We start from the raw sequence: 26,091 nt of genomic DNA on the forward strand, positions 1-26,091 counted from the left end.
ATGTTCTTCCTTTAGTATATCTAGAATGTCTCTTAAGGGACCATTCATGTTATTATTCTTTATATATATGTTTAATTAATGGCCTGATAAATAGATTATTCATTCCATTCCAAATATCGCAGTCGGCATTGGTCTAAAAGAATCCAGGACCTGGAAGATACATATATACATATTTTTGCGTCTGTGTATGTGCCTTAAGGAGCCTGGGCTCATCGGTGTGGGTTGTGAGTTGCATGGGTGCGTGAGTGTGAGCTGTGGTAGACAGCAGCTGGTGCTGGAGCTTCTGTTCGGGTTATCCCGACTGTGCCACTGTAGCTAGATGTTGTACCTGTAGATGCACGTAGTCGTAGTCTTCCATCCAGCTTTTAACGCACTTTTCACTGTGGTTCATGTTGTCCTTGTCTTGGCTGGACGGCACCGGGAAGGGTTTGGTCTGACCACCGTAGGTGTCACCTTCCGAGGACGGCGACGTGAGCGTGTGGCTCATGTTGTCGTCGGGCGTGCTCCCGCTGGAGAAGGACCCCTCCATGTGCGTCCGCCTGAACAGCAGCTCGGCGCTGTTCACTATCGTGGAAGCCAGCTGCTTGGCGTCGTCCGGCACGGTTCTGGAGACCATGACGAAGCGGTCCAGCTCGTCGCTTTTGTTGTGATGTTTGCCGGCGGCGGAGGACGCCAACGTGTTCAGCGCCCAGCTGCTGTTCTCCAAGACCTGGTGGATCTGCAGGAGGATCTGCTGCGAGTCCTCCAGGCGACCCAGCTGCCTCCTCAGCTTGCTGTGAAGGGTGGAGTCGGAAAGCGCCGTGGCGTTCGCCGTAGCCCCTTTTCCGAATACGATAAAGTCCCCGAGACCTGCTCGGACCTTTTCCAGCACTGCCCGGACGTCGTTGGCGTGGCGTTCCATGAAGGGAAAAGTCCTCCAGTGAGGGGATGCCGCCATGGAATGCAAAGCGCCGACGGACAACTCAACAGCCTGCTGCAGACGGTATAACCTCTGGACCGCCGTGTCCACATCCAGAACCAAGCGGCCCTCTGAGCTGGTACCCGTCGATGAGGACGAGGTGGACATGCTGCTCCGTGTGCTGCCCGTGCTGGAAAACGACAGGCGGTTGACGCCCTCGGTCGCGTCCGCCACGGCGCGGGATTCTTGAGCCGGGACGTCGTACACGCCCTTGTCGCGGTCGGCGGGCAGGCTCCTGAGCTGCATGCCCCTCGGGATGTCGTACACGTCGCTAGGCGAGCCCGCCCCGCAGGACAGAAGGGCCGTCGGCGGTACGTCATAGATGCCCTCGTTACTGTTCTGTTGGTGATGAGCGGCCGGCTCCACACTAGGGGGGAAGTCGTAAACGGACTGAGCATTTTGCGCCGTTTTGGTGATGGCTGGTGGCGGGACGTCGTAGATGCCCTCCTGCATCTGTTTGAGAGGCTGCGGGAAATCATACGTGCCCTCCTGCTGGGCGGGGGTGGCTCTGCAGGGTGGCACCGAGTAGACCTGAAGGTGAAGGACAAGGCATAAGCGTTACATTAGGAATAAACAATTCACTAACTGAGCGCCGTTGATGCTATAGACGTCAAAGATCCATTTTTACAGAGCTGGCAGCGAATGAGACTGTTATTCTACTTGTCGCTATTAGGCATTGATTGGCAGCTTTTATTTTGAAGTTTCTGGCAGCGTAACATCTTGACGAGACTTTCTACTACAGTTAATACAGTGGACACAACATTGTTCAGAAATCATGTTCTGTCGATAATTTACGGCGATAACAAATGACTTATTTAGCTGTTACCGCTTGCCAATGTTTACTGGTGACTCGGGCTCCGTTATAACTGCCTCTAGCGTAAATTAGCCGCCAGCTATCAGCACTCAAGTTTTACATACAGGCTTGTATGATGGATGTAAATGACAGTGCACTTTGATGATACAGCCTGACACAGTTGCCGTTCCTACTGATCACATTTGTACAAACCATGCTGATTCAAATGTGCTTTTTTTAGCTGGCCGAAATTTATGGGGAGATCTTTGTCTAAAATTGATGTTTCCAAAGGTTCTACAGATTAAATTTAGGTAAAAAAAAAGTTGCTCAATTTTGCAAAATAACATTTAACTCTTTCACTGCCAATGACAGCTGCAGATGTCCAAAATTTTTACTGGGTCAGTGGTGAAAGAAGTTATTATTCGACTTGTCGCTCGCTTTATGTCACTGGCATAGCCTCCTGAGATACAATCAATTTATTTGCGTCCACTGTTGTGTCCATTTTGTCTCAGCAAGACGCGAAACGTAATTGAATCCCACCCAAACACATGACACGTGATTGGAAAAGCCAGGAGGATGTCCTCTACTGAGCACAATAGGACTTAGTAGGGTAACTCAAACGAGTCAAACTATATAGAGCAAAATCAAATGGAAAAATGGACACAAATTAATAGTTTGAGTCTCAGGAGGATATATTTAAATATAAAAATGTGTTATGTGCAGTAAATAATGAGGTAAATATTGCAACAAACATTTCTAGTGAATCCCACGCATGCATTCTTGAGCCTTGTGCAACCTATTCTCACGCTGAAACAAATGACTTCACGGCGAGCCATTTGTAATCTCAAAATGTTGGGACTGTCAACAGAAGTCCCCCTGCGCTGTACTTTATGTAACCCATTATGTAACCCCCACCCCCTCAGCGAAAATGGATGCTTTACATTCATACTGTGGAAGCAAAATGGAGACAAGTAAAATTTCTCACAAGCCTTGAAATGTACTTCTCAACTTTAATTAGTAATGACACCCGCTATATTTCTGGCGATAAAAAATAAACTATTGGACGTCCGCCTGAAAAAATGAAAACGTAGAAGCTGTGGAAAGTAAAGAGTTTTGTTTTCGACTTTCCCATGAAGGCTTCAGACAGAATTAACCACATTTATGGAGCTTTGGTTCAACTCTACTGGCAGGCGGAGTTTTTATTCCGCGTGACCTCAAAAATGTGATATTTAGCGTATTATTAATTTATCCACGCCAATTGTGACAAACAGCAGGAACTGTATCAATAACTTCAAATCATTGTTTCAAGTGCTTTTACTTCCTAAAGCAAACAAAGGGAAATCTCCTCTCAGTTGGATTCTTTTATTACCGCTTGCGGAGGGACATCATAAACGTCTTGTCCTTGTGTCCTGAGGTCGGCTTGAGACGGAGGTACGTCGTAGATATCTTGGTTTCGTGCGGCGCCGTGCTGGCTAGGGTATGATGATCCTAACATTTGGCCGGGTGGAACATCATACACCTGAAAAAAAGCAACATGAATTAGTACTAGCGTTCTTTTCACACTCCTTTGGGCTAACGCTTGAAAATATTTGAAAAAAAAATAGTACCTGATAGTAGCCACAGCTGATTACATTTTCAGTCAACAGCAAGTACAAGAATAATTAATTTAGCTATCAAATACACTTTAGACGAAATATTAACTTTATACTGCTAAAATGGCAAAATAAATGGGCTTATCCTTTAAGCAAGTAATGCACAAGCTGATAATGTTAAATTTGTGTTAAAACTCCATTTTAAATCGGTATTTGTTATTTTTGTTTGAATAAATATATTTTTTCTAACAAATTAAACCTTTAAATAAAAAAAAATAAAGCTGTTGAGTTTATGGTATTTTTTTTCATTGAAATCTAAATTATTATTTTTTGGCTATATCACCCTTTTGTTTCGGCTATATTGCTACAGTGAAATTTTTGGAAATCTGAATCAATATATCGCTAAAGTGGTATTTTTAAAATTGTCTTCATGTCTTCAACAGGGAATTTTTACTTAATGGCCTCGACCGATGACATTTTGCCAATTGCTTCCAGTGTGTATGCAATGATGCCAAAACAGGATCAAAGGTATGGAATTATTGCATTTTTTCTTACTGTAGTGTTTTTGTCCATGTTTTTAAGGTGTTTCCCATACAAATATTTTGTGCTTGTGTGTGTAAATCCTGAATTTATGTCGTGGTGTGTAAATGTATACACACGTTGTGTAACAAAATCTTTTCATATTTTGATCTCTCTCATGATCTGTTTTTTTTTCATTTTGGAGTTTTTGACTGACTTGTTGTATGAGGAACACATTAACATACATTAAACTAGCCTTAATATAAAAAGTATTTTGAAAACTGAATTATCAGCAGTCATATTGTTATATATTATTCACGATTAACAATCAATGAATATGTTAATTAATCGGAATCAATTAAAAATGTTGGATTTCCATCCATTTCTTCAATAATAGTATTTCAAATGTATCCATCCACCCCCCCCTCTCTCTCTATCTATCTATCTATCTATCTATCTATCTATCTATCTATCTATCTATCTATCTATCTATCTATCTATCTATCTATCTATCTATCTATCTATCTATCTCACATACATACATACATATGTATATATACATGATTTAAGATTCAGACACTTTGGTTTATGACCTCAGAAAATAGTGCAAATGTTGGTAATAGTTGCATTTGGTGCTTTAAAGAAAAGCTTCAGATAGCAGATAATTATTCCTCCATCATGGAAGACCACGGACATCCGAGAATCTTTCCTGCTGACTCTCTGAAATTTTTAGCATTTGTACAGTTTTAAATGTGAAAGCAGTATCTGAAGGATCGATTAAAAAATAATGATCGATTCACTGGAGATTTGAGTCAGCATGGTTTATTCAAAAGTGATCAGTAGGAACAGCAACTGTGTCACTCTGACAGCCTGAGCCATTGAGTGTGTGCGTGTATATAAAGACACTTACCCCCTGTGATCTACTGGGTGGCACATCATAGAGGTCCTGCTGGTTGTGCTGGCCTGGGCTGTAGGTGTACGACTGTCCCACTCTGGTGGGGGTCACCACCTGTCCAATCACAGCAGGGAGAAGAGCAAACAATGAGAGCTGCTGTTTTCAAATGACACCTGGCTTAGAGCAGTACTTAAGACATATGCCCCCCAGTTGCAAACGCGCCTCACGCCACCCAGAGTCAAACGCCTGTTTTGGATTGCCCATTGTTGAGCCTGGTTCTCATTTTCAAGTCTTGGTATGACCCAATAATAGTAAGTGGTGAGAGTTGAGGCAGCTGCGTTTTTTTTTGGTTTTAGAGAAAACATAGGAGTTGGATGCAAAGGCCTCCATCAGGAACTTTGGTCTGAAAAGTGAAGTCATAAAAGGTACTGACAGCGTAATGGAAATCGGTATGAGTCAGCCGCTGTGAGGACGTCAATTAGATGTTGTGCTAACCTGGAGGCTTACCATGCCGACCGTGTGCCAGCTGTCGGCCCTCGTTATCGTCTCTCTGTCACGTCACGTCACTTTTGTGCTCAGCACAGTCGGGTGAAAAGGTAAAAAAGGCAAGCTGCTTCTAACCAACATGAGTATGTCATCATAGAACATTTGATATTGTAAAATAATTGAAGCATTAGATTAAAAAACATTTTCATTAAAAAAATCTTTTTTTTTTCAAATTGACATTGCAGAATCAACATGATTTAGTTGTTGGTTTTGGTCTGTAATGTCACAAAATTAGCAAAAATGTTGGTCATTTTTTTCCAAAATAGAAGTGGGTGCTATTTTGATTCAACAAAATACAAAAACTAACAAAATCTGAGAATATTTCCAGTTGAGAGGCTGACCGATCAAACGGATGATTGGCCCTTTAAACCGGACGAAATAATTGGCCAAATGGATGACGCGGACTATTTTACCCTTTCGCCTTTATCTACTGTAACCATTTATAGCAGTTGTATACAAAAAACACTGGCATCATCATTTTTTACACATTAATTCATACATCCATGGGTATGGAGGAAAACACCACTTTAGGTCTAAAAAGTTCCCCAACAAATGAATCTTTGACTGCTATAGCCGTCAATGGCAGTGAATGATTTAAGAGTAACATCAACCATTCATTTTCTGTACGGTTAATCCTGTAACATATCCTTGTGAATTTAGGTGAAAAGTCAACTACTTAAATTACAACAACACATAGCCACTACGTGAACCACGATCCTACTAAACCAGATGAAATTTTCTCAAGCAAAATCAACGTATTTTCATTGAAGATTTTCTGTACTTATTTGAGTGGAGGTTTGACCGCTTTCAAATCGTTGCTGCTATGGATGAATCAACCCGAATGCCTATTTAACGCTGCGCTGCAGACGGGCTTTGAGCATAATGACATGATTACCACTTGGCAAGAAAACCATCTTGCTAGCTCCTCTTGGACCAGTGACATATTTTCCCCGTCTTTAAATCCTATATATTGCCCTCTTTCCCGTCAGCGTTGATCAGTCCCTCCACACCTCCTAATCCCAGTCTTTCCACTCGCCCTCCCCCCTGCGCTCTTGCCTCATATCCCCTAAAAGCAAAGTTGCAGACCTCCTCGCTGCGTCAGACAGACAGAGGAATTCTGGGAATGTCCTTCTCTGGGCCCAGAACTGCTTTTTCCACCCCCACATGCTACCGTCGCCTCACCGGAATGAGCAGGGTTCATTACTTGGTTTTGAAAATCGTACGGAAGTTCTCCGGTTCGATACTTTAGTCATAGTATCCACGGATCTTGAGTCATCATAAAGCTGGCTTACTCGCCAAATACGATCTCTGATTATGAAGAAAACTCAGCCAGCACAGAATGGGATTAATGCTCCAGGGAAAGCACAATCGAGTTGAGGGGGACGCGTCTGTTAAGGAGATTTATGAAAAAAAAAGTCAACAGAAAAGGGGGAGGCGGCCAGGGATGGAAAATTAAAAGTATGTTGCTCGGTATGGAAAGGAATGCTATTCAACGCTGGAGTCCAAAGTGAAGTTCATATGGTTCCACTCAGTCCCCTTTCAACAAGCTTGAGGTGATTTAAGGTGTTCGGCGCTAGCATACCTGGCTACGCACGCGGCGGACGGCCAGCTCACAAGTGAAACATGCACCGAGGCTGAAATAAACCGGCGAAGGAATAAATAGACTCGCTACTTTTCTCTCTTCTCACGCGCTGTCCGTCAGAAACTCCCAACTGTATGTTCCCGGACACAGCAGCCTTCCAAAAGTAGCAACTTAGCGCGGTTTGCTCAATGTTATTTCATAGAGATAACACAACGTGAATGGAAGCCGCGTTGAACTCATAAAAAAAAAACAAAAAAAGACTTCAATGTCTTGAGTCTTTCAGAAACTTTGAAAACTCTCCAAAGTTAAAAAAAAAAATCCTGATTCGTGTTCCATGATGTTCCTTAGCCTCGTATGTTTCTCTTTCGAAAAAAAGCCCAAAGACAGACTTTGCTGTTTTCCTTTTAACTTTTTTTTTTTTTTTTTTTTTTTTTTTTGATGATTTTTACTGGCTCCTTCATGCAGCTAATTAGGTGAACTTAAATGAACTACATTGTCTACTGGTTACTGCTGTCATTATTTTTCAGCTATAGTGACTATGCACCAGTGATGCTGCAATTATATTCTTACTTTATTGATGACTTTAAAAGTAATTAAATGGGATTTTAAGTTATTTGTTACCCTCAGTAGGATTGTAAGACTGTAAGATAAATAGAAGTTCAAAATCGATACTTCAATAGCATCTTTTTTTTGTCTCCCTTTGACAGTTCTTTTTAGTGAAAATAACACATTCTACAGAATTCATATAGTCATAAATACATAAATAAAATCACATATACTTTGTACTGTATATAATATTTACACATCACAAATTCACCCAAAATGTTATACATTTTCTTATTAATTTAGACATATTTTTTTAAATAACATATTGTTTAAACTCTTTTTGAGCACATCCATTGATTCACATCTTTTCAGTTCTGCTTGATAGTTGTTCCATAAATTGACACCTCGGACAGATTACACATTTGCTTGCTGGTGGCTAGCAAAAAAAAAAAAATAAATAAAAAATAGACCACAGAAACAAATAAGCCGCACTGGACTATAAGCCGCAGGGCTCAAAACCTGAGGAAAAAGTCGAAAAATACGGTAATTAGTCTAAAATAATTCGATTACTCAAAATGGCCGCTATCATCAAGCGCTATGCACACGTCCTAACAGAGATGAAAGTCATCTCGAAAACACCCATAGTCAACTATAAAACTCAAGTCCTCGGCGGAATCGAATCTAAAGTAAAATCCAAGAGGCAGTTAAAGGTCAGTCCAACCCTGCGGGTTGAATGTGCGCGTTGGCGATAAGAGGATATCTGTCCCCAGCTGCCACATGCAGATGGCAGCGAGGTGTCCGAGTAAGACCTTCGGTGCCCTTTTTCGCAGGTACGTGTCAGTGCCTCCGAGCGTAAGCACACTGCTCATTTATTCCCCCGTCTCCTCCCTCTTGTTTACCCAGCGCGCTCTTGCTTCGAGGCGGGCCGGCCACTGTCATAATTGTTGCTTTGTAAATATTTACCGTCTCCGATGAGGTCGCCGCTTTTTGTGGCGCCCATGACATCATGAAAAGCTTCCCTCGCCACCCGACAAACATTTGCTCCCGCTAAGGTGATAAACTGAGGATTCCTTCACGGGGGAGCCGCAGCTGAACGTGTGACTAAAGCGGGATCGGGTTTAGACGGGGGCCCCGAGGAGCTGAAGCAATACTGCGCTAATGCCGCTATGTGCGGCGGTGAGTGCGTCACGGCCCTCCTGCTGTTTGCTTAGCACGTTGGCAGGCTCAGGTTTTGGCGGGTAGGACGTTTTAAGACAGATTCTGCCGTTGTTTGAGAGGTGTTGTCACAATTTCAAAACCTGCTCGATGAGCTTGTTGTACTGCACCCACAGCACATTTTACAATGGTAATACCGTAGTAGTAATATCATTCTCCTAAAATCGTGACTTAAAGGGACAGTGTGTACGATTTTGACCGTTTTTCATTCAAAAGGATTAAACAAAATGTAAATTTCAAAAACTTGCAAATGAATGTGTTCTTAATGACCAACAGTATGTTTTAAATATAATCTTAGGTCTAGTTATCATTGAATGATATTACATGGGGGTGGCCATGTTTGTTATAGCTACGGACAATGGTAAATGCAGCAATGGATATTATCAATGGATATTATAAGATTGGTTTATGTGGGGTTTTCCTCAAAGTCAAACTGTTTTGGTTTTTTTTAGAGGGGGGGTGGTAATTTATGTGTAAAAGCACTAATTGTGGCAGTCTTTGATAGCAGTATTTTTGACACCTCAAAAATTGCATTAGTATTCGTCTGAAGCGTTATTGAACATCCCTTTAAAAGCATGTCAAAATTTAAATAAAAACTTCCAGGTGATTTATGGCCTATTGGACTGTCAGATTTGTAAAAACAAAAAAAAAATATCTTGATGCTGGTACTGGTCAAAAATGCTGATGGTTTAGCTATCTCTACTACAATGCAAAATTGTATTTGACTGGTATTAAGAAGATGTTTCTGATTATGTATTACGTAACCGCTATGCACAAATCTGAGAGCCGTTAGCAAACTATTTTTCTGCCCCATGAAGCTAAATGGAGGAAAACAAAACACAATTTTTGTTTTGGCTCACACTATATTTTGCATCCGCATCTTCTAACTCGAGGCTCGCGCTATAAATCAATGTAATGAAAGATCTTTTGTGATAAAGACGCGTGTGGCTCAAATGAACAGGAAGACCTCATATCACACTTGTTCATTGGGTTTGAAGACAGCCCTCCTTTCCTATAATAGCTTACCGACATAAATCTACAAGCCTAACGAGACAGCTCGCCAAAAGATGGCGACAATGACACTTCCGGCCATTTGCCGTTTTTTTTTTTCCCCCTTCTTTCTTTTCTCGCATTTTCATCTCGCTCCTCCCACTGCTATCAGTCATGGGTTGTCCTCCTACCCAGATGTTGACAAAGCTTAGAGGTTGCACGCACACAATGAATGACATCAGTTCTGTTAGTTAAGAGTGGAACCTTTTTGTGAGCGAAAATGTAGGGAGTGTCTCCGCTTTTTGATGAATCACCGTCCAAAAACCGCCGCCGCTCCGAGTGGCCCTTTAATGTGCAAAAGCAATTAATGTAAGCAATTAAGTATTTAATCCCTGAGCCGAAATCAACCATTAGATATCCAACGGGCGACTTAATGAGGAGGAGCTACTGATTCGGGCTCCAAAAAAAAAAAAAAAAGGATCATCTTTCATCCGCTGGGATCAAAGCGGCTTCTCAATTCTTTGGAATGTTAAAAGATGACACGTGGCGTTTTGCTTCTCCGAAAATGTCATCATAATTCCCGGGAGAAAAGGGGATATTGTGGAGCGACAGATTAATGATCCAAATGGGTAACTATAGTACACGCAAGCTGGTTTAAATGCGACTATTGTGACGTGCTCAGAATAAAAACCACATATGTGGACCAAAGACACCCAATGGGTCAAATCAGTGTTGCCAAAATTTCCCAGCATAGCGTTTCCTGTCATCCCGACCTCACTTTGCTTTATGACTCATTTATGACGAGCGCTGCTCTAAACCTTCAAGGAGCAAAGTCCTCTCGGTATGCAAACCACACCGCAGATTACTTCTTTTTTTTAAGGGGGGGGGGCGGCTACGGCTGATTTATGAGCCTTCCCCCCTCGGTCACTTCTCACGGGCCAGCGATTCATCACCGCGGCAACAATGGCGAGCATTGCAAGGAGCCGCCGCGCTTCAGGAAGGCATAAGTCACCTAAATACGCCAACAAGCCATTAGTTACACCTGACGCGGTCCAAACTTTATCGAGGTGAACGACACACCCTCGTAGGCCGTAAACAACTATCAGTATACGTCCCTTGAGATTTGCGTTCGATTCCCGTATATCTTTATGGCGCACTTGAAGACGTCGGATCCGTGGGTATGACGCAGAGGATTGAGGAAATGCCCATACAAGGAGCAGAGCTCTCGGGAGCAGGAAGCGAGGAATGAATAGGCCGGCTGGTAGGCGTAGATAAGACGCTTGGCTGAGGTCTTTGAACTCTGAACCCCAACCCATCTTTGAACACCATGACCTCAGAGCCCGAGTTGGGGGGGGGGGGGGGGGGATCAGCAGTAAAACAGACACACCTTTCACAACGCGAGTAAAGCCAGAGGAAACTAACAAATGAGGCGTACAATGGCTTCTCTTTGGGTCGCAATTTCAAGCTTCACGTGGTCCTGGCTTGTGAGGCCTTCAGGGTCAGTCAAGGACAAAGCCAGACATCAAACCGGAGAGAGAAAGCGGCGCCAAACCCAAATGCGCGTTCATACACCAAAGCGCTACACCACATAAAGAGAAAATAGCAGGTTGCCAATCGTGCAGACCAGAAGACAAATTTCGGAGGAAATAATAAAGTACGGCGGCAGGGTTCAGAGAGCGAAAATTGGACTGGGGCTCGGCTGACTCAAGTCGAAGCTGATTTATTTTTGTCGCGGTAGAAAAAGGAGCTGTACTACTCAATTAGCATCTGCTTCACATGCTAATTTAGTCCATCTCATGTGGGTGAAAGTGCAGTAGTAGTTGGACAACAACAATCCAGTGCAAACATGGAAAGTTAAGCCTTGAAGTTTTTGTTTTGCGTACAAATCACAACCGCCACAATAATTTTGCTCGAACATGTCTCAACAGTTGTTTGGGCTATGTCCCTCACCAACTGTTGGTTTTATACAAAAACCTTTATGGAGCTTCAACTAGGGCTGGATGATGAATTCATTCAAATAATTAGTCTTTTTTTTTTCAAATTGATTAAAAAATGAGCTAAATTGTGAAATCAAGATTTTGCAAAACTGGCAGAATTCTGCATGGGCGGATTACATGTTTAAAATCTGTGCCAGTTACCTAATTGTGGAATTTAAAGGGATAGTCCACTTATTTAGCCAGTATTTAGCAGTAAAAAGTACAAATTTAGTACTAGACATTTTTAGACACTACTTTAGTCTGACACTTCAAAATATCTGAAAAATATATTAAGAATGAATACATTTGATAGATTTTTTTTTCAGGTGCAAATTATCATTTTGAAAACCAATTTTTCACTTGCGTGCAAATGATGTTCTGAAGGCTCAAGTAACCACATGTTGATCATGTGATGACAAGCTGGGTAGTAGAAAGTAGAAAATATGTATTCAAAAGTATTTATTGTACAAGCGAAATAATTATGAATACAAATTTTAGGCAAAATACGATCTTTTTACTGCTAAAAATGATGAAATAAATAGACTATCCCTTGAAGCAATTTTTGCAGAGGCTTGAATGTTAAGATTATGTTAAAACTGATTCGAAATCAGTATTCTTTATTTTTGTCTGAATATTTTCCACAGTATTTTTTTTATAAATAAATCAAATCTTTAAATAATCATTTTCGGGGTTTATTTCTTGCATTAAAATCTATTTAAAGCTTGTAATCTTCCAGAATGTTTGAGGAAAATCGTTATTTTATTTTTTTGGGCAAATTCCCCCAGGCCTAGGTCAAACCCTTCATAAAATATCAAAGCAGCATGTTGGGAAAGGAAACATTGAGAGATGTAGGCGTACCATGTTCTGGCTGAACTCAGTTACCATAGAGATCCTCTTGCAATCCGCCTTTTAAAGCTAAAAATATAACTCCACATTTGCAGTTGGAGGAGAGCATATCTTTCATGGTAAATATGTTGGAGCAAATGTTTGCTGTTTCAACACTTATTGACATGCAATGAATGGCGCAGGTAATCTTGAGACACACACGAATATTGTTGTTCAAGGGAGGGGGTTTTCACTCAGTATTAGCATTCTGGAAGTTATCTTTCCAGACGCCAGCCTGAGTAGCTTTTAGTTTGAAAAACGTGCCGTTTAAAACAACAATACATGATCCTTTTTCGAGTCAAATCGCTAATCTTTAGTTGGGCAGTTCAACATCAAATTAAAGAGATACTTAATCAATTTCCACAGTAAAAAGTTAATATTATGCTTGGAATTAATTTGACAGCAATTGTTTTTCACTGAGAACTAATACCTTTAAAATGCATTTTAATGACAGTTGCTGTTGACTTAAAATGACATTGTGTGCTCAAGGCCGAGGAAACAACCAATCACATATCACTTGTTTTCTGGGTTTGGTCATGTGGTCATTTACCTAAAGTAATTGTAGTAATTCCTGGATGCAAACAAACATTTGCTGCCTATTTAGACTGCGTTTACACTTTTACATGCTCCTAAGTATAAGAAAGTTTCAACATCCATCAATCCATTTTCTGTAGGATGGGTCGCAGGCCTGCTGGTGCCTATCCCAGGCGAGGGACACCTTGAACTGGTTGCCAGCCAATTACAGGGCACACAGAGACAAACAACCATTAACGCACCCAATCACATCTGAGGATAATTTAGAGGGTCCATTTCACCTGTCATGCATGTTTTTTGGGGTGTCGGATGAAGCCGAACGCTCGGAGAGAACATGCAAGCTCCACGCAAGAAGGTCGGACTTGGTGGTTTTGAACTCGCCGAGCCACCCACAGTTTTAAACATTTCTCTGAAATTTGGAAGCTCTAGATGGGGGACAAACCATGACCTACTGTGACAGGTGGTGACGATTACAATCTTAATTCTTTGTTTTAAAAATGTCTTTTCGGCAGTCTGACAAAACGTCGGCCCGTCACAGTCACCACCAACGAACTGCCCACCTTTGTCAATTACCTTTATAAATCAATATGATACAATAAAAACCCGCCAACACCAGTTTATAGTAGTAGAATTCCCTCTTGATTTTTACTGAACCTATATTTAAAAACACATCAAACCATGTTTATTATTGCTATCGCTCTCTCGTCAGAGACAAAAAAAGAAAAGTCTTTTTATTGTTTTCCTTGCCGTACTTTCAGACATCCCAATTCAAGCCAGACCCTTAAAGTAACTGCCAAAAAAAAAAACGAAAATAGAAGTGAAATGAAGGTGATTTGGAGGTTAAAGCTTCCCCGATGTGAGGAATGTTGTCCTTTCTCGTCTTCCATTACACCGAAAGGAACCACTGGGCCGTTCGTACGTTTGGAAAATAACTCTTACCGCACTAATCGATTTTGACTCATCAACAGCGAACCTAAAAAGGGATTCTTGAACCATGACAGCCAAAAACAACTTGCACTATTTGGCAACGCCAACACCGGACTGTTGATGCTTGTGTCCAAAAGTGAGACGTCATTGCGAAACAACGGCGCCTTGTCTGGATTCCCAACAATGCACAATTCATTTGCATGTGACGCACTTATCAAGACTAAAATCGAATTCCATTACGGTGAAACTGCACTGCCTGACAAAAACACATCCAAGGAAAAATTACTCATCCGAGGCTTAATATAATCTCTCTAATAACGTGATTACAGCACAAAACAGCCAGTGGAAGGCGCGTTTAATTTTCCACGCCGCCATCAAAGCCTTTTATGCCAGTCTGTTAAACCTTGCAGTGGAAACGAGGTTGATAAGACTTGCTTTTGTGTTTGAAGGCGCGAGTGTGTTTCGGTTGACTGACGGGTCCCCTTGTCGGCACCGGGCTCTCCACATCTTTATCGCATGTGCAGAGAGTTGAACAGCCTTGTAGTGTTTACCCAGCGTATACCTCACCTGGGCTCATTCAAATGATAACCAAAGTTAATTTGTTCAGAAAAGAAAAACGCCCCTCGGGCACCAAAAGCTCATTCAACATATGATTAATATGTCCCCTGTTTGTGGCTCGTTTCAAGTGGCTAATCACACCATACCGCTTTGGTGAACTATTTTAAGTCAAGGCAAATAAGTGCGATCAATGTTTAATCAATGGTTGTTGCTTTGCGACAAAAACAACTGTCATGACCCTGGGGGCTTGGCTGTATTTGTGTTGTTTTGTATCCATCTGCAGGCGTTTTTAGGTAATTGCACTTATTTTCTGTTTTGTTGCCTAACTGCCTCCATGCAACGCGTCACTACAAGGCTGGTCGGCTATTGGTCAGCGTCTCCTCACGGAGATGCTGGTCTGCTATTGGTTGGCCTCACTCGTTTCAAAATGGCGGAACGGTAAAGCTTTGTTCTATCGCGAGTGGTTACAAAAGCGTATTTATAGTCCATTTTACTGCTTAATTCAAAGTTCAATGGGTTAGCCATGGGTCCCAAGATTGCTAGTGATGTTAAAGAGAGAAGTAACAAGATGTTTTATATGGAACCGAAGCTGGAGATAGTCAAGAAATACGAAGCTAGCCTAGCCTAGGCTGCCCTTACTAGGGAATCATTGTGCCACTCAACGGTAAATGAATCCTTTCTATATTTTTTTATTTATGATGTTTTCTGATTGTATACATGTATATTATATATACGTAGCACTTTCTATACTCTTTTGGTACCAATTTTTAATATGTATGTACAATTCTGATGTTTTTACCTGGGGTTCTAAACGCATTAGCTACTTAACATAGGTTTGGATTGCCCGTCATACGACAAATTCGCCTTACGATCCCAAACGCGGAATAGATTAATGTTGTAACATGGGGGCCCACTGTAGTTTCAGCAGAAATCATTAAATAAAAAACTGGATGGCGGGTGGGATAATGGTGACACTTGAAAGCATTAAGAAATGCTAATGTATTTGTAAAGTAAATGGAATGTTTTAAAATCACAAAAGCAGTGATTATTTAGTTTATTTATTGAAATGTTGTGTAGTATGTTAAAAACGAATTAGAAAATACAAATGAACTGTACAGTAGGAGGTTCATTTGCCCTATTTTTGCATATAAAAACAAAACATTAAGCGCACTATAGTAATATATTCAATTGTGCAGATGCTTTTATTGCTTGAGTATATAATTCATGGAGGAAGGATTTAAAAATATCTGTTATACATTTTAAAATTGCAAAATTGAAGGAAAAAAAAATCCTCATTAGCTTTTTATAATGTATTTTTAACGCAATCAATCCCAACGACATATATTTCATTTTTTAAGATTCCACACTGTCAATCCCAGGTACTACAGTAATATTTTTCAAGTTTGGCTAAAGGAGTATCTAAAATGGCTGATACTAAACGAATTTAGTACTGGAGAAATCTGTTACTTTTGGTAATGAAGTAATCAATGACTTTATACATTAATACTTTATACTTCTCCCAAGTGAGAAGTGAATTTGAGTTTTCTGTTTGGCTTGTCGTCATTAGGTTGAGCTGGCGACTTTCCCAGCTGACATTGAGCAAGAGGCTTGCTCGATACACCCGAGGGTTGTAATGTTGTCCTCTTTTGCCAACTCCCGTCAACCTTGCCATGCTTATGACAGCGTTTTTGGGAGCTTTTGCAGCTCTGTGTGAATGTGGATCATTTTGTTGTCACCTGTATGTGGACAAAATGTTCCCACACATCAGGATGATCTTGGAAAGTTAGAACTGGGCAATAAAACAAGATTAATTCATTATTTTAAGAATCGAAGATTTGAAAATGAGATAAATCGTGAAACCGAGGATTTGTAAAATTGGTAGAATGCTGCATGGGTGGTTTACGAGACATGTTTACGATAGGTCCTAAATGCTTAACTGTGGCATTTAAAGGGAGAGTCCGTATTAGCCATTTTTAGCAGTAAAACTTTTTTTTTTTTCTATAACATTTTTAGTACCAGCCATTTTTAGACTCTCCATTAGGTCAACACTTGAAATTATTTTGAAAAAATAAATGTGAATAAATACCCGGGATTGAATGTCAAGACTTAAAAACCGAAAATTACATATTGGGAATTGAATGAGTTAATTTGATAAATACATTTTTAAATTTTTTATTTATTTGCTGTTGACTGAATACAACATCACATTTGCTGAAGGCTTAGGTAACGACCAATCAGTCAGGGTTCAGCTCATGAATGTCACATGATCAACAGGTAAGCCATGATTGGTCGTTACCCGAGCACAGGTGACATCATTTTCAGTCGACAGAAAGCACAAAAAATGTATTTTAAAGGTATTAATCGGGCTTGAAAAATACCTTAGCTACCAAATTAATTATACCCAAAATATAAACCCAAAATAAATGGACTCTCCCTTTAAAGTTATACCTGTGCACAAATTCTGATTTTCTGCACAAGCTATGATATGACTATTACGTTTTTACATGTTATTTTTTAAATAAATGTTTAATGGGTTTATTTCTCCCATTAAAATGACTAAAATCGTAATTACTCTACAATGATTGAAGAAAATCAAGATGTTATTTTTTTTGGCCATATCGCCCAGCCCTATGGAAAGTAATAATAGTTTTTCAAGTTTATTTTTGAAATGTTTTTTCTTTTAGCAGTTAGCATTTTCTTTTATGCATACACAGCCCAAATGATATGCTGTGAAAATATCAAATCCGGCAATAAAACAACTATAGCAATGACTAACTATAGCAGCTATACTGTCAGTGACCAAGCTAAGTGCTATGTGTTTGCTAGTGAGCCGTAACCCAACAATTACATGCAAAAGAAAAAAGAAAAAAAAAAGCCCACCTATTTTTAATGCAGCTGGGCTCCACCAAAAAATGGCTTTGTGTAGTTTTGCTTTTCCCTTCAGTGAACTGATTCCCTAGGCCTCTGTGGCTTAAACTGGCTCTGCGACACACAATGCGCCCATGCACAGCTAAAGCCCAACGGGAGCCCTTGCACAAAAACACTACCCTGCTCTGCGGTAAACACCAGGACCGGCACACCCTGTCCACGTTTGTCATCGCAGTCCCACAATCTCTCTGATGTGTCAGATTTGACTTGTTCAGTGATGGGAGTCCAGCGCAATTGTGCACATGTCAAGGCCTATTGCGTCTGCATACCCAACCTTGAAAGTGTAGGCCACGCCCACCATTTGATATTTTAAATCTGCACTGATCCCATAAAAAAGCCTCTTGTGATCATTTCTCACAGTTTTGGCGCATTCTTAGCGCATGAATCTTCGCTTGGCAGCTCTGTTGCTCTTCTAAAGTTCTTTTTCCAGTGCAATGTTGTTAATTTTCGAGCCATGTTTCCGTTAAGCGGTACACTCTGTTTTGCTCCGGTCTGCTTTGGAACAATAAGCCTCGATCTAACTTATTTTTCCAGGTGGAATAGCGATAGTAAACAGTGCCAAATCATAGCATCATTAAATCGTGACACTGAACAATTAATGAAACAGATTATTTTTTTAAATAATAGCATCATTTTTTTTTTCCGTTCTCACTATAGTGACAAGCGCAAGTCAAAAAAAACGATCAAACAAAAAAAAAACTACAGTCGAAAACAAATTTTAGAGGTTTTTAGTGTGAACATTCTCAATTATGCTAAAACATATACTCAAACTATATCTTAAATAAAGTACGTTTGCGCCTTGATATTTGATAAGAAAACAGAACAAACTATCAAATGTTTTTGGAATCGATTATTTCTTTAATCGAAAAATCTGATGAAATTGTATGTTCTATTGAAATACATATCAGTCATTTTTTTCATTGAGGACTGTTTATTAACCAATGTTGTTTTTACTCCTAAAAATGCTCATAAAATGCATTTAAAATGTAGGAAAGGCAAATTTCCCATTAGCAAAACTTGACAGAATTTTTTTTAACAGTGCATAGTGCAGGGCTGCAATGAACGACTATTCTGCTCAGCAATGTGTCTCAGCCCTCTTTTTAGTGCTTTTTTATGGTTTAATGGTACCTATTTGTAGGGTGTGTGGTTCGTGGGAAGGGTCCAGAGGTTGTTGGTAAGGAGGAGGGAGTGGGTGGTTTGAAAACAAGGTGGGTGGGGTGAGGTGCCTTTGTCAGGTTTTAGCCTTTGATTTTAAACTGGAAAATTGTCTTGTCTTGTTTTTATGTAAAACACTTAGTTGTGCAAGCGTTGGCGAGGTGCCATCAGGTGTAATCAGTCTCTTTCATATGGGACAGGGATTTGGACAATTTTAGGTCTCTATATGATTCATTGTTCATCTAAAATAAATATCGATTCATTTGATTGAATAATTGTTGATTACTGTTGTGAAGCACGTTGTTTCTTTAGTTCCTGGCCAACAACTAATCACCGGAGCCATCCACATGTACTAGTTAAAAATCTACGGTTAAAAGAAAGGTCATGAGCCTCATTCATAGGATCTCACCTTGCTGGGCGTGTTATCGGCAGCTAGCGCGATCCTCGGTGGCACTTGATAGACATCTTGTCCGGAGGGGACCTGGTAGATGCACTGCTGGCTCTGCTGCTGTGGACTCTGCAGGGAAGGTGGCATCTGGTAAAGCCCCTGAGCCCCCGGGCTGGCCTTCTGCTGGAAGCTGGAGCTAGGGTGGGGCGACTGGGCAGCGGCGGCAACCGGCGACTGGGCCTCAAACTTGGGCCCTATGAGCAGCTTGAGGCGGTTGCCGGGGGCGATGCCTTGGCGGCCGTGCAGGGAGCAGAGCCACCAGCCCTCCAGGCCGCCGGTGTTCTGTTCAATGACGGTCAGGATGTCCCCTTTCCGGAAGGCCAGCTCCTCTGGGGACTCGGGCATGTTGTCGTACAACGCTTTTGCCATTAGGTTCTATGAAAAGACACAAAATATACTTTTGGGTATTTTGATTGTAAACACCACAACTTTATAAAGCCTCTCCGTTAATATTTACACTGACATCCTGGTGAACTTGAAGCCCACTTCAAATTAGCATGCAGATGGCATTAGCCGGCGGCTCTGTGCCAGATGTCTTTCAAACAAATCTGAACTTGACGGGATTTTCTCAGCTTGCGCCCCGCTCCGGGGCACAGCTACGTGTTCCGGCCGGCGGGGGGGTTGAGGTATAATGAGTCTAACAGGCAGATTTTGGCGATAGCAGATGCCCTGCAGTGTGCCGTAGCAGTGGTTTAGGGAGGCATTTGCAGCTAATTGCTACATTAAATGCATCATTATCCTTTTTGGGGCTGGAAAGAATCAACTTAGCATGAATGGGGCTTTACACTGGCCTGTTAACAAATATTAGGTGCTGTTAAGCGCACAAACAAGCTATGACAACATACTCCATATGTGGTGGAGACCTTTTGCACTTTAACAGCTCCCAAATGTTATAGGAAGACTTTTTTTTTTTTTAAGATTCAACAGTTTGTGTCCATTAAAGAGCATTTGTGAGAGAGGGCTTGGCTCATCGTCTTAAATGTGTTTAAAAGCGTCAATTCTTCCACACCAAACTGCAAGAAGGAACTTGGTAATGGGCTTCCCCAAAATTGCCCCACCAAATGGAATTGCCCAAAATGTCAATGACAAAGTAATTCAGGGGGAACTAAAAGGCCCTGCCATTCCACTTATTGATTAAATAATTGATTAAGAGGCTTTTTCTCTCTAAATTGTGTAACACTTGCCCCCTAAACACCCCCTCCTCCAATTTATTTATTTATTTTCTACTGTGACTGCATACTCATTATTGCGGAATGCACTTAGTAATGGCCAAATATATACGGTACTATAGAAATGATATCTCATCCAAAATATTGAAATTCCCTAGACTTTCTGCCAAACCACGAACGCGTTTGATTACTATGCTTTTGTTGACGTTTCATTGCTTTTATTTGTCATTTAGCCTCATATACTGTATCAGTTAAAGGACTTCCTTGCTTGTTATCAAGCTGTTGTTGTACAGTAGCGCCATGTGAGAACCAGGAAGTTGCCTTTGAGGTCTTTTATGGTTTGCGCACCCTCCTTATTCTGAATCAAACAGTTCCCACGTGAAACTCCCACGTCTCGTTAAGGCCGTTATCTTTCGCCGTGCTTCTGGTCGGTTCAGCCATTGTCTAAGTGCACTGTCAGCGCCATTAGCCGGCGACACCCGACACGCCCACAAGCGCACCCCCCCACGAGCTGGACCCCGCCGCGTGTTCGATCGCGACCTCTGAGGTCATCCAATAGGAGGCCATGTGACTGTTTGCCAATTCCGATAATTTGATGGCGTCTGGCAGTCATCCATGAGGAAAGGAAAAGCCCCTTTCTGTGATCACGACTACATTTGTGCCAACATGTGGCTAGCATGTAGCTGATTCATGCGGCGAGGTGAATTTGCATTGAACGCTAGAGCAGTGGGCACCAGACTCCTTTGTCTGCTCCTTTGTCTCTGTTAATTACCGTGATTGTTCCAAACAGCTGAAAATGCGCAACTCTTGTATTTAGCTCCGGCGCGAGCCAAGGTATGCACCCAGACTCATAAAAAGCAATGGTAAACAATCTCTATCCAAAGACAAAACATCCTCCTGGAGACATCAGGCACACATGCTTTTAGGGTCATTGGGATGCTGGAGTCTATCCCACGTGACTCCGGGCTCTGAAAGGCGGAGTAGACTTCTGCGATACATTTATGCAAACCTAATCACATCTCAAGCCCCCAGAGAAGATTAATGCATACATCAACTTGGCTGTTTGTTTACTTCAGCCACAGGGCCCTTTTTAATAGCTCAAAATGCAACTTAATTTAATCCTCATGTTTATCACAATGTTTTTTTTTTTTTTAATAGAAACTGCTTATTCTGGTTCTTCAGTTTTAAGGCCTGTAAGAGCTATAAAAGAACAAAAATGTTCTTCATAAAAAATGCTGACGAGAAAATTATGTTGCTGCCGCGGATTGAAAAGTTCTGTAGCTCTGTAATTTCTTTTGGCAAAAATAGAAATTCCTGGAAATGTACTTCACAAACAGTCAACAACACTTGGAATTCACATAAAGTAGCCCAGAAAACATTTTACTCCAGGGCAGATGCAGAAGAACTTGAACACGTTCATACAGGATCATTACCTCAGGAATGATACTCGCTCTAACACAACATATCAACCAATATTAATAAACAAAGGGTTGTCAATCCCATAAATAAATATACTCATTTACAGTACTACTAATGGTACATATGTCTTCTAGTGGTACATAAAAGAATCACTGATTAATTTGATGCTAATTCTATTTATAAGACACATTAACATATTATGAGCATAAACTGTAGTATTATGTACTGTAGGTGTGAACTAAATGATACTTTGTGTTGTTTCACCTTAAATGGAAATCGCTTGGGTGCTTTTTTTTTTTTTGCTCAACATTTAGGCTTACTATGCCACTGTGTTTATGCCATTATGGTGTAAGAATTTTTTTTCAGAAATGATTAGTGGAGCAAAATTTTGAGAACAAATATCATAAATTATTCAGGGGTGCCATTAAGGTGGTATTGGGTTGTGTTGTTTCGCTTTTACCCCATTTTGACAGCAACATTTGTTAGTCAATTGGCCGTTGGATAAAAACACACATTTATCATCTGTGGTGACTTCCTTTAGTGGGAGCTTCAATGGAATAATGACTGTTTTGCATTGTACCTTCACCCAGGAAATAGTCATCCTTGCGTGGGATTAGATTTAAAGGCCAATATAAAAGCAATAATGCAAATGTGAATGACCATCATGGGAAATGCAATAAAAGGGCCATAAAGATTTGCATAAACAAGTTGTTTGTGAAAATAATCATCCAACATGTCCTTCTGATGTGACGCAAAGAGGGAACACACGGCTCCCCGCGTCGTGTTTGTTTGCTTGACTTGTGTGGGCACCGCTGTAATTTGAGCAGATAAAACTGACTATTAAAGCAGGCGTCACGACCGGCGTAAACACAGATTAGTCACAACACGGTGACGCTCCTTCGCCATTGATCGTGCTGTAAACACACGTGTAAGTCATTTGTATGTGGGGCGGCGGGCGGGTGTAGAAAGGAGGAAGGGAAAAGAGGGCCCCTTCTGTGACTCCCACCTATGAGGTCAGCGACGGGGCGAGTCGTGCTACTGCTCCCTCAAGAAAAACTATGATGTTTTTCTGGGCTCGCCGACCTTTCAAAAAACAACTTGGCCAAGGAGCGGGAACTATGACACATTTCTTCAACATGAAGATAGAAGACACTGCAAACTGGAGGAAGCTGAACAGATAAGGTTGCCGGCAAGGCATTCGAAAAATGAAGTGTGAGTGTTGACAGGAAAAAGCAGAATTTCTCTTTTGACTTTGAATTATTATTATTTTTTTTAAATTTTAAATATGATTTTCATTGGCAATTGAAGAGCCTCAATTTTGATCCTGATTCCCAGGCAATTTACAGTACATGTTGAGCATTTTGATGGCAAAAATTGCAATATTTAAATATTTGGTACAAATGATCACTTTTCCTTAACCCTGTCTAGTTTTAATTTTATATACTTTTTTTCTCACTATATTTTCTATGTGGCCCCACTAGTCAAAACACAGCATTCTGATTAAAGGGATACAACATTTATTTAGCCATTTTCAGGACTAAAAAATTGAATATTTTGTGTATTAACTACATCACGGGTTCTGAAACCTTTTGGAGAAAGATACCCCTTTTTGGAAATCATAATATCCAAGGACATTGCAAATGTTTGCAGAAACACACAACAAATCATTCAAGCCAAACACAAGTGCCCTTTTTATTCAACAGCATATTAAATTTGACAAGTATATTTGTTACTTTTCAGCCTTATTGAAGTTTACAGAACAAACAGGGCAAATTGCATGCCCCCTTTAACAAACTGGGTCAATTTGCTGAAAGAAAATGCTAAAAAGCTAAACGCATACAAGGCAGCACTATATAACATGCTGAAGTTAAGATCTTACATTAGCTAGCATGTTATCCAAGGTCACAAGTTGGTGGATCAACAAACAACCTAATTTTGGGCATATTATCATAAAAGACATTCTTACATGAAACTTACAGTCATGGGCCAGATTTCACATAGAGACAAAACAACATGTGCGTCACCGACTGACTGCTCTCAAAGCCACATCATCCTTCTCACGACAAAATGTAATATCAATAGCGGCCAGAGGTGGTGCCAAAAACAACAATTACACAAATCAATGAACTGATAAACTATAACGATTCCAAAACATCATTTCGAGTGTGGCCCACATGGCCTTGTACTAGTTGATCCATGGACTGATACCGTTGGGGACCACTGATTTATAGGATGAACCCATACTTTTGGCCTTCAGTTTTGGAAAAAAAAAGTGCGTCATATATTTGGGGGATTACGGTACATTAAAAGGTATAGTATGGCCTAGACTAGATGTATTTTGCTTAGTTCATATTCCACGAATGAAATATTAATCACGATGCTGTGTTTTGACTAGCAGGGGAACACAGAACATATTATAGCCAAGAAAATTTTTGTCTCGACTCAAAGCCATGGTTTTGCCAAGATAAAGTAAGGCATAAAGCAAAAAACATGTTTTGTTTTTCTCTGCCAGGCTTCCTTCTGCCCTTGTCAACATCTGGTTTAAAGGTCTTGCGCGTTTTCATCAGGGGAAAGCATGCAATAGCGCAGAGCGGAACTGTCTGGCTCTGCACCTGGATCCCTATATACAACCTAAAGATCCAGCTGTCTGACCCTCTCCGCCGCCCCCTTGATCCCCTTTCTACGTACACAGACAGTGATGACTCACGCAGGCTTTTTCCATCAGTCTGGCCTCAACGCAGACTGTGTAAACCTCCTCTCGCTTTGCCTGTGCTGACCAATCCAAAAATAAAATCGGCCTTACGTAACTCTCCGGCTTGTTGAAAGGGCCCCACCTTTGCTGGCAGCCAGAGCAGAGCTGTTTAGGGTGCGTAATAAAGATCTTAAACTGCTCAAAACCCCCTTCCACTGTGGCCCGAAATGGGTCCCCATTCAAAGAAAGAGAACAAACAAACACGCCCCCGAAAAGCGCTATGAGAATCCAACGCTGCAGCACCGTCGAACGGGAAAAGCGGCGCACTCATCTGGCCTCGTTTCACATGGTTATATATAGAAAATAATTATGGTAATGATGATAATGAGGACCTGATGACTTTTACCAGTTGTTCCTCAGAGTGAGAGGCCTACTGCGGGTGAGAGCCAGTTCAAATAAATGGGCCGTGTGAAGGGTTCTGGGTAGGAAAGACTCATGGGAAGTGGTTCAGTGCCCAAACTACATGGCAATTTCTTCATTTGGACATTTTTCAGGAAGGTTTACCCCCCGATTATAGCCTCTTTGCAACCTCGGCCAGTGGCTGTGTTTGAGCATAATTACATAGCGGGCTTCTTTCACTGCAGACAAAAAATGGTATGGAAAACATAACATCAATGTCCGACGCAGTCTTTGCGTATGAAATATTATCCAAGCCGCTTGCTTCACATCATAGACAGTGACTTTTTCTTTGCCGAGTTGTAATTCAAAGCAGGGTAGTTACCGAGCCATGATGTGCTTTGAAACGCTCTATAAAAATCAATAGCTCATTCTAGCCTTGCCATCACAGCCATTGACTGACTTTCACCGCCTCTCAATTACATTTCAGGAAAACAAGAATCACATCGCAGACTGGTCCATCTATTTTGTATCACTCATTCGGTGCCAGACATTTTTAGAACTTCCGTTAATCTAACAACTGAAAAAAACTCCTTAAAATATGAATAAGTGGGTCTTAATTCTGAACATACATATATATACTTTTATGTGGGTGAATGGCTTAAAATGGCGGCTCTCAAATGAGGATGTGAGTATCCCCGAGGGTATGTGAAAGCACATTAAGGGGTACATGAGATTTTAACAGATTTTCTGCAGATATCACCATATCTAATTTCATGTTTTTAATGCCGAGACAGAGACCGTACAGTTTTGTTTTCAAATGAAGAGCAGATCAATTAGAACAAAAAGCAGCCTTTTGCCAAATTGTATGACAGTGACACCTTTGCAAAAAATTTGCATCATTTTTATTATGTTTCATACAGACGTGCATTGTTTTTAGTAATGGGTTAGTAATCGATTACTTTAGGAAATTAGGTACTAAAGCAAACAATTACATACATTAGGTCAAGAAATATTAAAGTAATCAATTACTTTATGTACTAAAATAACCCCAAGTAATTAATTATTGAAGTACTTACTAAAGTACTTGATATTTTTAATACTTAATTACCTAAAGTAATTGATTATTTTAGTATTTAATGACAAAGTAAATGATTACTTCATTGCTTACTTAATTTAGTACCAGCCACTTTAAAACCTATGTTAAAAAAAAATTGAAATAGGTCTGAATGTCAAGAATTAAAAAAAAAAAAAAAAAAAAAGTAAAACATTTCTTGAATATGACGTAGCCAAAAGATTCTTTCGACAGACAAGCAAATGTCAACCAATTAGTGGCTGTGTATTCAGACCAGTGCTTCTCAAATAGTG

The 26,091-nt window shown here is 40.7% G+C and overlaps 1 protein-coding gene and 1 long non-coding RNA gene across 2 annotated transcripts in view; one reads left to right on the forward strand and one right to left on the reverse strand.

Moving 5' to 3' along the window:
- Window positions 1-4,282, forward strand: part of LOC148406411 (uncharacterized) — a 10,636-nt gene extending 6,354 nt beyond the window's left edge. Inside the window, exon 3 of the long non-coding RNA XR_015864039.1 lies at window positions 3,787-4,282. This is a non-coding gene — a long non-coding RNA (uncharacterized LOC148406411). The remainder of the gene's footprint in view (window positions 1-3,786) is intronic.
- The window catches only part of nedd9 (neural precursor cell expressed, developmentally down-regulated 9), a 34,899-nt gene that overhangs the window by 2,582 nt on the left and 6,226 nt on the right, over window positions 1-26,091 (reverse strand). Inside the window, exons 2-5 of the mRNA XM_088405341.1 lie at window positions 19,009-19,422; window positions 4,773-4,871; window positions 3,121-3,270; window positions 329-1,489 (exon numbers count right to left, since the gene is read on the reverse strand). Coding sequence (XP_088261467.1) covers window positions 329-1,489; window positions 3,121-3,270; window positions 4,773-4,871; window positions 19,009-19,422 — 1,824 coding nt within the window. The remainder of the gene's footprint in view (window positions 1-328; window positions 1,490-3,120; window positions 3,271-4,772; window positions 4,872-19,008; window positions 19,423-26,091) is intronic.

Source organism: Hippichthys cyanospilos, chromosome 21 (assembly GCF_059441005.1).
Source record: "Hippichthys cyanospilos isolate Australia breed blue-spotted pipefish chromosome 21, RoL_Hcya_1.0, whole genome shotgun sequence".
In the NCBI taxonomy this organism is placed as follows: Eukaryota; Metazoa; Chordata; class Actinopteri; order Syngnathiformes; family Syngnathidae; genus Hippichthys; species Hippichthys cyanospilos.